Source organism: Netta rufina (assembly GCF_964035555.1).
Source record: "Netta rufina genome assembly, chromosome: 9".
Lineage (NCBI taxonomy): Eukaryota > Metazoa > Chordata > Aves > Anseriformes > Anatidae > Netta > Netta rufina.
Genome location: NC_140132.1, coordinates 10,901,543 through 10,916,037, shown reverse-complemented (window position 1 = coordinate 10,916,037; position 14,495 = coordinate 10,901,543). Strand labels below are relative to the sequence as shown.

The window sequence follows — 14,495 nt, the reverse complement described above, 5'->3', positions numbered from 1 at the left end:
ACGGGGGGAGCGCACTGGGATGGAGCCAGGCGGGGAGGAAGCCCCAAATAGGGCACAACCCCATGGGCACGAGGGGCCAGACCCCACGGCAGGCACCCTCCTCCCCCTGCTCGCCAGAAAGGTTGCAGGAGAAACCAAATCCCCTGGAAGCGTGCTTTCCTGTGGCACTTTGGCTCCACTGCCAGATAGAAATAGGAAATGAAGGAACGGGGGAAAAACCAAAACCAACAACAAAAAAAAAAAAAAAAAAAAGAGGAGCAAAGCTGCTCGTGAGCACGGCCGGGCTGAGGTGAGGTTAAGTCACCCCCTGCGCCTCGCCGCACGCTGCCCGGACACCCTGCCAGGCTGATTTTGGGAACAGCCCCTCTGCAAACAGCAGCGACACCGGTGTGGGATCAACAAATGGGGGGGGAGGAGGAGAGAAGTCTCCCCCATCCTTAACACCTGCTGTGCACGCAGTGAGGCCGAGATTTTCTGTACGTGGGCAGCTCTGGGAGCTCTTCCGAGCTGCGAAACATCCCTTGCACGTTGGGGCTCCCTACAAAGGCACCGATTTCGATACCCAAACGTGACCGAAATCACCGCCAGGCGGGAGAGCAGCGGAGGCATCGTCCCACCCCAAATCCAACAAACCAAACCAAGGGGAAAGGGAAAAAAAAAAAGTCACAGGGAGGTTTTCGGGCTGCCGGGAATGAGTCACCGGCTTGGCCAGGTGCTCGGCGTTTTTGCAAACATCGGCGGGGAACAATGCGGGGCCGGACGCGGGCCGGACCCTGCGCTTCCTCGCCGCCCTGCCATTGTGCAGGAGAACAATCCCGGCTCCCGCGGGGCCGAGCACGGGCTGTGGGGCTCGCTCCCAGGCCTGCCCGTAAGCCTGGTGGAACAAAGCCGGTGTGTCGGAGGCGGATTTATTCCCCTGTTTGTAAATAGGCTCTTGAAAAAACCCTTGGAAGAAAAAAAAAATATATATATATGTAATTATTGAAAAAAAATCCACGGGCTTTTTCTGCCTCTTTTAAGGCTAAAATCGATACAACACTCAAAAGTCCTCGTTGTAAATTGGAGGGAATATATAAACGGCAGTCTTTGAGGAGGAAAAAATAAAATAAAAAGCCCACACGCAGCAAAGCGAAGCAGCGGGAAGCTGCCCCAAGCCCTCGGAGGCCTGATCCTGCCCCGGCAGCAGCCGGCTCCTCCGGGTGTCCGCGCAGGACCCGAACCCACCCGCAGAGCCTTTTGGCTAATGACGTCCAATTAACACCTCCATTAAAACCCACCATGCTCATTAGGGGGGAAAAAAAAAAATAACAAGGTTTTCCTGGATGTTCTCCTTGAGAAATGGTGTATGGCTGTTAACGGATGTCTTCATTAAGCCGTAACTTCAGAAAAATGATTATTTCCCCCCCACCCCCTTTCCACAGCTCCGGCGCATCCCTGCCCGGCGCTGGCAGAGCCGTGCTGCCTGTTCCACCCAGCGGTGGAAAGGGGCCGGCTGCAGCCACCTCGGGGTGAGCAAAAAATAAAAGGGTTTTTCTGCAGCCCCCCTCCCTAAAGCCATCTGCCCATGGGACAGAACCGCCGTCGCCTTCGTCACCCGAAGGAGCCTTCCTCCTGGGGCACCGGCACGGCGAGGGGCGGGAGGGAAGGCGAAGCGGAGACAAAGAAAGAGGAATTTGCCAACAGAGGGAGGGGAAAAAGAAAAAAAAAAAAAAAAAAGATTGGAAAAAGCTTGGGAAGCAGCACAACGGAGCTCTCAGCCCTTCTCTCCGCCTTTAGAAACGCAGCGTAAAAGCGTGGCACCAAGCTGCTTTCGTTTCAGACGGTTTCCTTCACTGGTTGCTCCGTGGAGCTGGCCACGGGGAAAGGCAAAATCGCCCGCACCACCGGCTGGCCCCCACGGTGCTCCCCCACCTGCCCCAGACTCAAGCCAGAACCGCCCCTTCCCCATCGGGGCAAAGCGGGCAGCCCCTCTGCCTGCCATCGTTAGGTTTCAGAGTGAAGCCCCGGCAGAGGAAGGGATTAATGAATTCCCTCTGGGAGGAACCAAGGAACGCGCCCAAGGCCGCCTCCCCGCGCGGTGATGCACTGCGCCTTGACCGGGCGGCAGGCCATAAAGCACGGCTGAGGGCCGGGGTGGGAGAGATGGATGGGTTTAATATCCACCTGAACGGCGCGTGGGCTACCGTGCCCCATGAATTATTCATTCCGGGCTCAGCAACAGCCTCCGCTTCGCATCGACCTGAGGCTCAGAGCAGCTGGGGCAGCCCCACCTGGGCTTTCAGGCACGGAGCCCCCACCATCCAGCGGGGAAAACACAGGGAGAACAAGGACCCCAAACACTGTGAACACCCAACATACAATGATAATCCCAATTAATGAGCCCCTGGCGTTGATCCACTCCATCACAGCACTGCCCCCACTCCTGGGGTAGGAGGGATGAGATTGGGGTGATGGAGCTCAACAATTCAACCCTCCCCTTTTATTTTTTTTTTCCTTCTTTCCCTGAGGAATTAATCCCATTTTCTCAACCTTAAAATATCACGGATTTTTCTGTGACAATTCCCCCGGGCTCGTTAAGTGGCTCATCTCGGCTGCTCAGGTTGACGAAGGCTTCAAGCAGATGTCAGCAGCGCCAGCCTCCCAGGAGCCGGTGCGGCGGCGGCGGAGCCACCCGGCAGAGATGCTCACCCCACACTTTGGGGTGCGATCCCACACCCTGCCCTGCGAGAGCTGTGATGGAGGGACCCAGATCCTGCTGCAGGAGACCCAGAGCAGGTGGTGGGCGCCCATCCCTCACCGGCATCACCCCATGAGGCGCTGCACCCTCACGAGCTTTGTGACCAAAGGGTCCACACAAGCTATCAAGAAGCCAGAGCCCAACCCAAGGCCAGATTTTTACCCAAACACACTCAACTTTCCAACAGACCTGAGCGAAGCCCTAGATTTAGGGCTGTTTCTACTGGACTTCCTGGAGAGAACGGCTGGCTTATTGCTCTGCTGTTTCTCCCAAGCATCTACCAAGATCTTCAGACGTGCCCGTCCCACATGATGCCCAAGCCTCTACCAGTCCTCCTGACCAGTATAACTGGGAAACACTCGTACGGGGCTGTAAAAGGAGCATTATCGGAGCTCTGCTGCAACTCACAAGACCACCAGAAAAGGGTGACCGTGGTCACACACGTGATGGGACTGCTTAACCACCTGCCTGGGCCACCAGCCTTGAGAGCAGGCTGCACCCACAGACACCGTGGTGCTTTTTAGGATGCTGCTGGCCAGCTCACAGCAGACGTTCCCACCCCCTCAGACCTGCCAGTGGCCCAAATTTTCACCCAAAGGAGCCATGACACGATGCACGCCCACCATGCAAAGGCAAAACAACAGCCCAGAGCTCTGCGGAGCGGTGGCAGAAGTTTCTTCTTCAGCCCTGGCACTGCAGAGCAGGAGCACAGGGCATGATCCATGAGGAAAGGTCAGGAAAACAGCAGCAACAAGCAACTTCCCAAACATTCCCCTCGGCGATGGACAGGATTAATGGATGGGATTGCAGCCCTTCTCATGTGAAAACCCTCTGCTCCCCCCTGCTCCCAAGCAAGGTACAGAAACACGGCCATAATTTAGGAGAGGAGACTGAAAGGGCAGCTTGTAATGCTAATAGGGTTGCAGGATTTTTTTTTTTTCTATTTGGGAAATATTCATCAGAACTGCAAAAGGAGATGACAAGCAGCGAGCACCGTTTCCATATTTATAACCCAGCAGCTGCACACTAGCAGCATGGCTGGGGGAACCCAGAAAAACAGCAAAAAAAAAAAACACAGCAAAACCAATTAATACCCAGAACCAGAGCAGCGGCACAGTGGTCAGGCCGGCGACGGCTGCCTAGCTCCTGCAGCTTTGCTCAGGAAATAACGAGGAGATGAAAGTGGCTCTGCCAGCAAACATCGCCCTTTGAAGGCAGCAAATCGCCGCAGCTTCCAGCAGGCTCGTGGTGGTGGCAGAGGGGCTCAAATGGGTGCCCCCATCCCCGTCACGATGCACGCCCATGTCCAAGACACGTGGCCGGTTTTGCAATTTCTGGAAAGCACCAGGAGAATGCAGATTGGGTTCTGCGTGCTGCAATTGTTCCCGGGGCTGCGGGTTTTTGCTCTGCTCTTACCCTTTTTGCTCCACACCGGGTCATGGCAGTGTGCAGGAGATGCACAGCAGCCTCTGCTCTGAAGCAGTGCTGCCCCGTGCTCTCATGGCAGAGATCACGGGGCAAAGACCACCAAGACAGATTCAGACTTGGACAGGAGGGAAAATTCACGCTTCTGCAACGGGGCATCAGTGACTGTAGGTCAGGGGCAGCAGAACAAAACACACGTCACCAGGAAAGCGGCCCAACAGCCTTCTGAAGATGAACAGGACAACACCTAGCACACCACCTTATTTTAAGCAAAGGTTTTCCTTCCATGCTCTACCATGTTTTTCCATGCACAAACAAGCCCCCCCAGAGGACCCAGTGCCCCCACTGCAAGCAGGGGCTGATATCAGGGTGCAGCCAGGGGCCATGCGCCCTGCAGCATCACACCAGCACGGCGCACCAAGAGCACTCGCACCCCCAGAGGACACCACAAAGCTTTGGGGGCTCCCTGTGCACGGACAGAAGTGACACACGCCAGCTGTCTCAACAGTGCTGGGGTGGAAGGAGCAGAAAGGAAGGTGCTCTCTGCACGTTTTCAACATTTAGGAACCTGGGAGCAGGTCTGGGCACCACAGCTCCCAGATCCCTGCCTGGTTCCCCCAGAGCGAAACAGCTTTCACGGCAGATCTGTTTGGAAACCAGCTCCAGGCCACTCACATCACCCACAGCAGCTTGTCTGGGGACGAACATCACGTCAGCAAAGCTCCAGAAGCACAAAGCACCTCGCAAACCAAGGCCAACCCTACCTTTGCAGGCCACGTTGTTCTCCGGCTCGTAGCCGGCCTTGCAGGTGCAGCGCCCTATGGGGACCATCCACTCCCCGTCCCCGTTGCAGTACAGTTTGATGGGCACGTCCACCTCCTCGGCGTTGGGGATGCAGGTGCCGCGGGCAGTCACCAGAGAGGTGCTCTCCGCCCCCGTCATCGTCTCGGGGAAGATGGCGAAGTTCTGCACCACGCTGGGGCACTTCTTGAAGAAGACCCTGACGGAGAGCAGAGACATGCAAGCCCCGTAGTCCTGGAATGCCAGGTAAAAGCCATTGCGGGTCAAGGGCCCGAAACTTCTCACTTCTGTGTTCACCTTCATCAACCTGCCACCAAAGTCCACCTGGGAGAAGCTCTCGTCAGCAGCAATGGTGTCCACTTTGAGGTAGGGTGCCTCCGTCCAGAAGGCGGACTTCTTGGTGGCGATGACCGAGTCCGTCTCGTAATAGTAGAGGTTGAAGGTCTCCTTGCAGGAGCCGGGGACGTTGGGGAGGCTGCTGCAGTCCCGCACGGTGAAGCGCATCTCGGTGTAGATGCGGTGGGCGCCCCGCCGGTTGATGAAGGTGGTGAGGAGCCAGTTGTTCTGGTTGGGCTCGAAGACGTTGCACACCTGGTAGGTCCGGATGGTGTTCAGGTTCTCGTCGTAGCCGCTCACTTCTTCCCACTGCGCAAAGGAGAGGAGAGGCCGTGAGAGGGAGGCGGTGGGGCTGGAGGTGCCACCGGAGGCACCAGTCCCCCCAAAGGCAGGGATGGCCTCAAAGGAGGACCCCAAATCAGCCTGGTGCCAGTCAGTAGGACCTCCAGAGGTCATCTGGCTGCACCTCGCGAGGTGGGGCCAGGAGCACCGTCACAGATGGACAGCCCCAGGTGCACAGGGAAACAGCACCGGAAGGAAACCTCACCTCCTTCTCGCTGCCCCACGCTCCCAGCTGAGGCTAAAACATCATTTCCACAGGGGGAAATTGCCTCAGCTGCCCCAGGAGGCGAGGAGGACGTACAAATGGGGAGATGAAATTTCTCAAAGCACTTTGAGAAGTGAAGAACAGCAATGCACGAGGCCGGGTCTTCATCAGAGACCGAGCCAACACAGGGGCTGACAGGCAAGGCCAGGCTCAAGCTCTGGGCACAATGGGATTGCTTTCCCCAGCAAAAAAAAATACTCTTTAAATAAAGCATTACCAAAGCACGTCGCAGCAGAGAGAGAATATAGATTCACAGTTCGATTTATAGAAGGGCATTAATACAATCCAGGCTACAATTTCAATTAAGAGACAGCAGCAAACTGTGAATGGAGTATGATGGAATTAGAGTCCCACAGACAGATTTACAGCCTCATAATCCATTCATTTTCACTAATCCATGTTTACAGTCTCCTCATAACAGCATTATTCATACAGCAACCTTTACGCAGCACGCCAGATACGGGAGTAATTCCTGAGGGCAACACGGCGGCAGCAACTGCGGGCATTTGAGTGTGGAGGGGCAGCACCGAGCGTCGACTCTTCCCAGAAGAGCTGGCGAACCAAAACCAGCCCCATGGTTATGAGGTTTTGCCCTCTCCCCTTTGAACTCTCCCACCCCTCCCCGGGGATCGCTCTGGTGACAGCAGGGCTGGGCAGAGCCAGCCCCAGACGGGGAACGGGGAAGCTGGTGGCATCAGGAGGGGCAGGGGAACAAAACTCCCCAGGGAGGTGGATGGAAAGGGCCAGGAGGAGCTGAGGCCCCAGCAGCAGCCAGGGATCTCCTCCCATCTTCTCCATTGCCCTGCACTGCCCATATAGCAGGAAGGACCCACACACATCCGCTGCTTCTCTCCCACCTTTCTTCTTGTTTCTTCTTTTCACCTGCTCCGTATCAAGGTGCTGTCTGGCACAACACAATCCCTCAGCTCCTTACCCACCCCACCAGGACCTGCTCCATGCACGCTCACGTTTTCCCCAGCAGCGAGGTGCTCCCAGAAGCACCATTTGCTTGACCACTTATCAATTAGGCAAAATAATACCCAGGAAAAAAAAAAAAAAAAAAAAAAACAGTTAAACCCCAGAACCACCCCCAGTGGGGCTTCTCCTGTCATACATCAAAGGGAAAATGTGAAAAGTGGAAAATTTGATCTCCTACAGGAGGACAGAGGGTTCGGTGCTGTGTACTGTTATTTATTTACACATCCCTACTTCTATCATTACCTGCCTGCACATACGTATCTAACTGCACATCCCTGAGCTCCTTCTGGTCTTCCAGGCCTGTCCGAACTTCACAGGGGATGACCATGGGGCCAACCAACCCCAGTGGGTACACAGCACAGCGGGGCAGCCCCAAAGCCCCCGGAGATGCTCTGAGCCCACCCAACAAGGCACCTGGCACCCCGACAGCCCAGCTCTCCAGCTGTGGGTTTTGGGGAGCACAGGGCCAGCGCCACACAGGTACCAGCCTGCCACCCACCCCACTGCTCCCCTCCCTGTCTGCGCCTGTCTTTGTCTATCACTTTCTCTGTCAGGGGAATGTGAGTCAGGTTATTTTATGCTTCCATCCCTCAAAGACTCGTATTATATAAAAAAGATGTTTTAAGTGCCTCAGGGTGTTTTGTTCCTCATTACTTCATAAAAGTGACATTAATAGCCAGGGAAGAGCACTGCTGAGTGCAATTATGGATGATGTTCCAGGTATGAAAGCTGTTTTGAGCCTGCTAATGTTTCCTAATTACAAGCCTTGTGGTACAGGGAGAGGGGAAGCACGAGCAGGAGGACGGGGAGGAGCGAGCACGGGGACCTGTCTGGATGGAGGAGACAGCAGGGCAGGGAGGGGACGGGCTTGGACCCAACCTGGCCTCAGGAGAAGGAGCGCACGCAGCTGGACACAGGACTTACCCCCGAGGGTGGGTTGGCGGTCCAGCCCAGCTCAGCCGTCGCTGTCCGCGTGTCCATCAGGGTTTCTGGGGAAACACAAGAAGAAAAAAAAAAAAATATAAGATAAAGGAGCCATCATCTTCAGCTGCAAAAACCCAAGGTGCATGTCTGCATCAACACCCAGGCACCAGGAAAACCAGGGAGAAGCCCCCCAGCACCTGTGTGCTTCATGGGACCACGCGGGACATCCCACATTACACACCCACATTGGCCCATGACAGCTCCAAGCAGCTGTGGTTTGGCAGTGATTTCAGACACGTGAATAAAAACAGGGCTGCTGGAGCAGTGCTCCACTGCTGGGGGGCTTTCCATGGCAGGTTTGGTGGAAAATATCTAAAAGCCGTACTACAGCTGGCATTTCCCCGCTTTTTTTTTCTTGTTCTTTCACAAGAAAGAGTAGCAACAATAATAGTGAGAGCAACAACATACAGAAACAGATGGGAAAAATCCTCCAGGTTTTATTTATTTGTTTTCAGCAAGCAGACATGCAGATGAACTTGCTCGATTCCCGCGTCTCAACCAAGCATGGGAAGGAAACGCACCGCCCCTGCCCAGAATCAACCCGTCCGTCCCTCCACGGCCGAGGCAGGAGGGCACAGCTCCTTTTGGGACTTCTCCTTCTGGGACTTGGCTTCTCCTCGTATTGGCCAAAACCAACACATCTCGGCCACAGCTTCCCTCTAGCACTGCTGATGATTTGTGCTCCCATCCGTGTCCCCACCGAGCATCTGTGTCCCACACCGACAGGCGCCATGCAAATATTATTTCTCCCCTTGCTGTAAGTACAGCCATGCACATCATTAAGTGCTCATTAGTCCTTGCCATGGCCCTTCAAATAAACAGGGTGCTGCAAGGATTTCAGCACCGGGGTGATGCACAGCCCAATCCCCTCCCTCCTCATCAGCTCCTCGATCCAAAAGCCCCCAACAGGCTCTGAATCTTGGAAAGGAAACTGGGAGGAACAGCACGACACGGCACACAGCAGCTCCCTAGGCAGGAGACTAGAAATAAAGAGAAATATATAAATTGAAAAGAAGCCAAAGCCAACAGCGGAGGAGCTGCCTCCCTACCAAGAAGCTCTTGCCTCGTCTCACAGCCATGCCTCTACCCTAAACCACAGGGAACGGGGAAGGCTCCGCTCTCGTGCTAGCAGCTCAGAGCATGGGGCAAACTGATACAGGAGGGCAAGGGGACAATTAACTTGGTTTTCACACCTTGTTTTCCATCAGTTATCTTTCCATCTGAATTCACACACCGCCAGTCAGGCTTTTCCTCCACATCTAGTTTTTTTCCAGGGATCTTGACCCTTTTTCAGCGGAAAAGTCTACCCACAGGGGTTCGCAATGCCCTCCTCTGGGGGGAGGAGGAGGAGGAAGGACAAGAAGAGCAACCCAAAGCCTGTCTCTGAGCCTCTGGGAAAGCCTGGCCCCACCAAAACCCCAGGCTGATCACCAAACCACAGCAGGACTGAGGTAGAAAGGGACCTCTGGGCCCCTCTGGTCACACTCCAGCTCAAGCAGGGCCACCTGGAGCAGGGTGCCCAGGACCACAGCCAGACGCTTTTGATGGCCTCCAAGGAGGCTTTACAACCTCTTTGGGCAGCCTGCTCCACTGCTCCATCACCTGCAGGGAAGAATTGCTCCACCATGTCCTAGGGAACCTCCTCTGCTTGGGTCTGTGCCCGGTGCCTCTCATCCTGTCCCTGGGCACCACCGCAAGGAGCCTGGCTCCGTCCTCCCAGCACGAGACGTGCTCAGGGGGCTCCAGGCACTGCCCAGGGTTGAGCTCACCACGTGGGCATGGAGAGGTGCCCACCGCCCTGGAAAGGTGCCCACCAGCCGGGATTTGAGCCTCCAGTCAGGGCTGAAGCCCTCGTTGTGGAGAAGCCGAGCTTTGTTGCGGAGAGCCAAGCTCTCTTCGAGTGAAGAATCTTCAGCTGTATACAGTAGATTTTCTTTAATGGACACATTACTTTAAACTAAGCCTCCACCATCTGTTCCAGTCCCTAATTATCAATACAAAAACAAACGTCTACTCACAATTACACTCGTAACGAGTAAAGATGCCAGCAATTAGCATGCAGGAACATCCTCGCTGCGCGGCAGCGGGTCCATCTGCGGCAGCACCAGCGCGGTCCCAGGTCCTGGACACCCTCAGCGGAGCCGTGCGCGGTGGCACCAGCGCCCAGGGGGTGCCGTGGTGGGGCTGGGGGGAGCTGACAGGTGGCTGGCATTGTTTGAGCAGCTGGGAGGGTGAGAAATTTGGGGGTGGGAGTAAGGAGCAGCTGGATGCGCCACGGAGCGCTTCCCTCCACGCTGCACGCTTCAGCGGGTGCTTGGGGACGCGGTCCCACTCCCAGAGTGAACGAGCAGCAGCAGAAAGAGGGAACAACGGGAAAATAAAGCCAAGAAGCTTCACCGCAAAGACCAGCACGAACCAATGCTGACAGAGACGATGCTGTGGCTGTGAGCTCAGCCAGGCTGCCTCACGGCTTCCATCACCACACCCAACCTGGATTAAGCCTCTTAACGTTGGTGGGAAAGAAGCCCCACAGGTGGCAGGGGAAGTGCTTGAATTTAATTCTTGCCATTCCCCATGTACAAAGAGAGCTGGGGCTCCAGCCCACACCAGAAGGTCACCCGGATAATTTCGGGTAGCTCCCCACACCCATGGCAGCCCCTGCTTAGGGCCATGATGCTCCAAGGGCGCAAACCCCGCGCTGCCACCCAGCTTCCCTCTGCAAGGTTTCCACGTGCCCTGGGCTTCCAGCAAGGCAGAAAAAGCAAAGCAGGAGCGAGCCAGACGTGCGAACTGCTGGGCTCACGTCTCACCCACAACATCTCAGATTCAGGAGGACTTCCCCTTTTTAATGATGGTGCCAGGGAGGTGGGCAGGGAACAGCGGGATCGCCCTCTCCCAGCGGAGAAGCACCGCTCCTCTTCACCATTCCCTACGAACCCCAGCTTCCGAAAGAGCCGCTTGCAGTATCTATACACTTTCAATCAAAAATATTACAGCAACAACTAATTATGTCCCATCATTCCCATGGCTCTCTGCCTTTAATGGTACATTTTGCTGCTACAGAATTACAGCGAAACTGCTCTGGAAGTGCATAACGAGCTATCCCCATCAATCTCCCGCAGATTCATTATGAAGGATTATCCCCAGAATAACAAACCAAGTTCAGATCGCAGAGGACGCGCTAAACAACAAAAACAAGTCAGGAGCTTTCTCTGCCCATCGTTTTGAACAGGAATGCCAGCACCTCGGGGTCTTTGTGAGGAACCTGTTGGAGAGGAGCAGCTCCATGAAGACGTCTCGGCTATGCCAACGCTACCAGCCCATGTGGGCTGACTTGGAGTGGCTAAAAACCAAAACTCGTGTTGGAAAATGGATTTGCACCTACATCAGCTGGGCGCAAAGGTGCTGCGTCACTTCATGATGGGCTGCACCAAGCTCTGCCCCAGCCCTCCCCAGGATCTCCACCGAGGGAGTCGATGCAGCAAGGTGTTACTGCAGCGGCACACGGGAGCGCCCACTGACTTGGTGCCACCGTGAATGCCCTCAGCATCACCTTCCCCAGTGGTAGGGGACTTTTCTCCCCTCTTGATCCTTCTCATGCTCTTCAAACCTAGGGAAATGATGGTGGGGCAGGAGGAGGCATGGGTCTCGGGCAGGCAGCAGCGCTCCGCACGCACCTCTGCGTGGTTTTCGTGCTCCAAAGGGGCCTGACCCCATGCGAGCACGCGGTGCTGGGCCAGCTCAGCCACGGCCGTACGAGCCATTTATCATAATCCCACTGAGGAGAGATACAGTAAATCAAAGAGACAACCTGCCTGCAAATAAATTGCAGGGGGGAGGGAGAGGGAGAGAGAAACAGAGAGAAAAAGGGGAGAGAACTGCAGAGGGAGAGATAAGAGAGAGGGAAGGAAACAGCAGAAAATTACAAAAAAGCACACATCACGGGGAAAAAAGACAAAGGGGACCAAAGCAAATACGAAGATAAGAGAAATAAGATAGTGCTTTCAATACCTTGTTTTCCAAATTACAAGCCTATTTGATAAAATTTGGGAACAAGTTTTAATCCGCTGAGCTCATACGAGGCAGCAGCCCCAGAGGGTCTCAGGACAGCGCGTTATGGGCAGCCTGGTGCTCCGCAGCACAAGGAGCTCAGTTGCCCCCACGGTGACAGAAGTGACAAAGCAGCTTCCCAGGGCCGTGCTGCTCACAGGCCATGGACACACAAAGTGCACACGCTAAGGCCATGCCATGGGACCACGTGGAAGCGTTTACAGATCAGCACAGATGCATTTAGCAACCCAAAAAGCATCCCGGGCTGAGACAGGGCTTTAGGGAACGCCGCAGGCCACCAGGGCAGAGCCGGGAGTCCCGGGAGCTCGGCTCTGCCTCCGCTCCAGCGCCGGAGGAGTGATTCAGGGCTGCAAAAATGACAAGGCTATCTTTCGGGAGAACATCTTCCAGAACAATGTCACAATGCATTTAAATCCTCATCTTTGCTTTCTCGAGGCTGGGTTGCCAACAAGCATCACTGAACTCCGCAGTCTGCCCCCAAAATCACCATATGTCACGCTTGGCAGCCTCCCCTTCCAGCCTCCGGAAGGCAGGGAAGAGGAACTGGGCCGCCCAGGGACGGGCAGGGGCTTCCAGTAAACCCAAAAGCTGTGGGACCACTCGACACCAGTGGCACCCTCCCATCTGAGGACCAGCTAAACGCTGTGGGAGTCCAGCTAAACGGGTCTGGCTTGCACGAAGGACTTTTCTTCATGGAGAAATGAAATCCTTCGGGGGAGCTTTGCAGAAGACATCCCACAGGAACACAGCAGGGAGGTGAGTGGTGCTCGGTGCCTTGCTGCTCCAGCTTCCAGCACAGCTTTGGGACACGCGTGGCCCTGTCCCAGCAGGGGTCTCCATGCCACCAGCTGCAGTGCTCAAGCCTGAGCTGAGCCCAATCCCTTCTCCACCCGCACCACTGCCACCCAGGGGCACACTCCCAAGCGGACACGGCTGAAGGGCAGCAGCCCAAGGGCACGCATGAACTGGCCTCCCTGCCTGCCTGAAAGCCTTTGCTGGCCCCTCAGGTGGAAGATATCAAGCTGCTGCTTGTCTCTGGTTTTAGACAAACCAGTAAGAGAGGTTGCTGCGGTCTGGTCAACAGCAGCAGGCAGCTGTGGGCAAAGCAGGGCCACCATCAGGGATGCACCACCCCAAACACACAGCCTACAGCTCCTCCAGCTCCTCCCTGGGCAGGGCTGGTTGAGCGCTTTCCAAGCACAGGAATCACAGAGGTTTGATCCTGAACTCTGCAAGTTTGTGTTTTCTGCTCCCCAAAAAGCGAGGCAGCAGCTTCAGCTGCCCATGCGTGCTCCAGCCAGCTCGAAGGGAAGCAAGCCTTTGTCCGTCCTGTGAGAAAGCAAGAAGGAACGCCAACAGAGGGGAAAAAAACAGGAGCACGGTTTGAGATTTCACACACAAGGGTGGTGGAAGCTTAATGGGCCCAGTGGACACGGTGTCCTACTCCACTGGGATTCCCTGGAAATGGCAGCCTACAAACGCAGTCAGTCAGCTGAGAAGACCGAGCAGCCATAAACGTCAACAGCACCCGCAATTACACTTGTTAGGGTAATTTAAAAGGACATGCAGTCTTCACGCCTCGATGGGCGCCCATGGGATCGCAGAGGGATTCCCCCAGCAGCTGGGGCCTGCTCACGTGCGGAACGGCATCGGTCCTGCCTACAACACCCTCAAAGGCCATGAGCACAAAGGCACTGGTACAATAAACTCCGCTGAACCCATGCGCCAAACCTGTCCCCCCTTCCCTGCCACTTTCCTTCCCCAGAGGACTTGTTTTGCCTTACTCCAGCACAGCACTGCCTATGAGGGAAGCTCTCGGGATCAAAACATTTACCCTGCTTTTCCCTAGGCGCCACCGCTGCCGTAGAGATTTGGGATGAGTCACTGCCTTGGCCTCTGTTCCCCAGAAAAGCTACAGGCTTGCTACAGACACACGCAGCTCTGAGCCCTAAGCCTGAAATGCCAGCCGTGCTGTCAAGGAGCCCTCACTACAAGAGGTGCACCTGGCATCGTCCTGCTCCTATTTACTAGGTCTTAGCTTAAAATGTCAGAGGGATTCTGCGTGAGCTATGAACACAACGGGCCGCTCAAACGGCAAACAAGCGCGGGTCGCTGGCTCCGGGGTCACTCAGCAGCTTCCCTTCGCCCGGCCCCACCTCCTCCCGAACCAAGGATGCAGCCAGGGCCTTGGCGTTTCCTCCAGACATCACAATTTGGGGGAAAAGGCATCCACCAGAGCCCTACCCCATACATCCTGCACAGGGAAGGAGCCAGCGGCGCCCTGCGCTGGTTAACGCAGCGCCCAACACGCGCCCATGCCCTGCGGCCCTTGGGAGAGCCAGCCGCCTGCTTTCACAGCTTCCGAGCAGCAGCAACAGCAGCATTCGGGTCCAACACCATCCCCATGCCAAATTACAACCAGCTTGAGGTCGGAGGATGGGGAAAATCTCGCACCGGGTGCTTGTTCTGCTTCCCCTGGCCACTGGAGCCCCAGGGTGCACAAGGAGCCCATCCAAAATCCATTTTTCTGCATTTTTTTTTTTTTTTTTTTTTTCT

General features: G+C 55.5%; 1 protein-coding gene across 1 annotated transcript in view; it reads right to left on the bottom strand.

The window, feature by feature from the left end:
* The window catches only part of EPHB1 (EPH receptor B1), a 43,500-nt gene that overhangs the window by 17,247 nt on the left and 11,758 nt on the right, over positions 1-14,495 (bottom strand). The window contains exons 2-3 of the mRNA XM_084291709.1: positions 7,809-7,873; positions 4,927-5,608 (exon numbers count right to left, since the gene is read on the bottom strand). Coding sequence (XP_084147835.1) covers positions 4,927-5,608; positions 7,809-7,873 — 747 coding nt within the window. The remainder of the gene's footprint in view (positions 1-4,926; positions 5,609-7,808; positions 7,874-14,495) is intronic.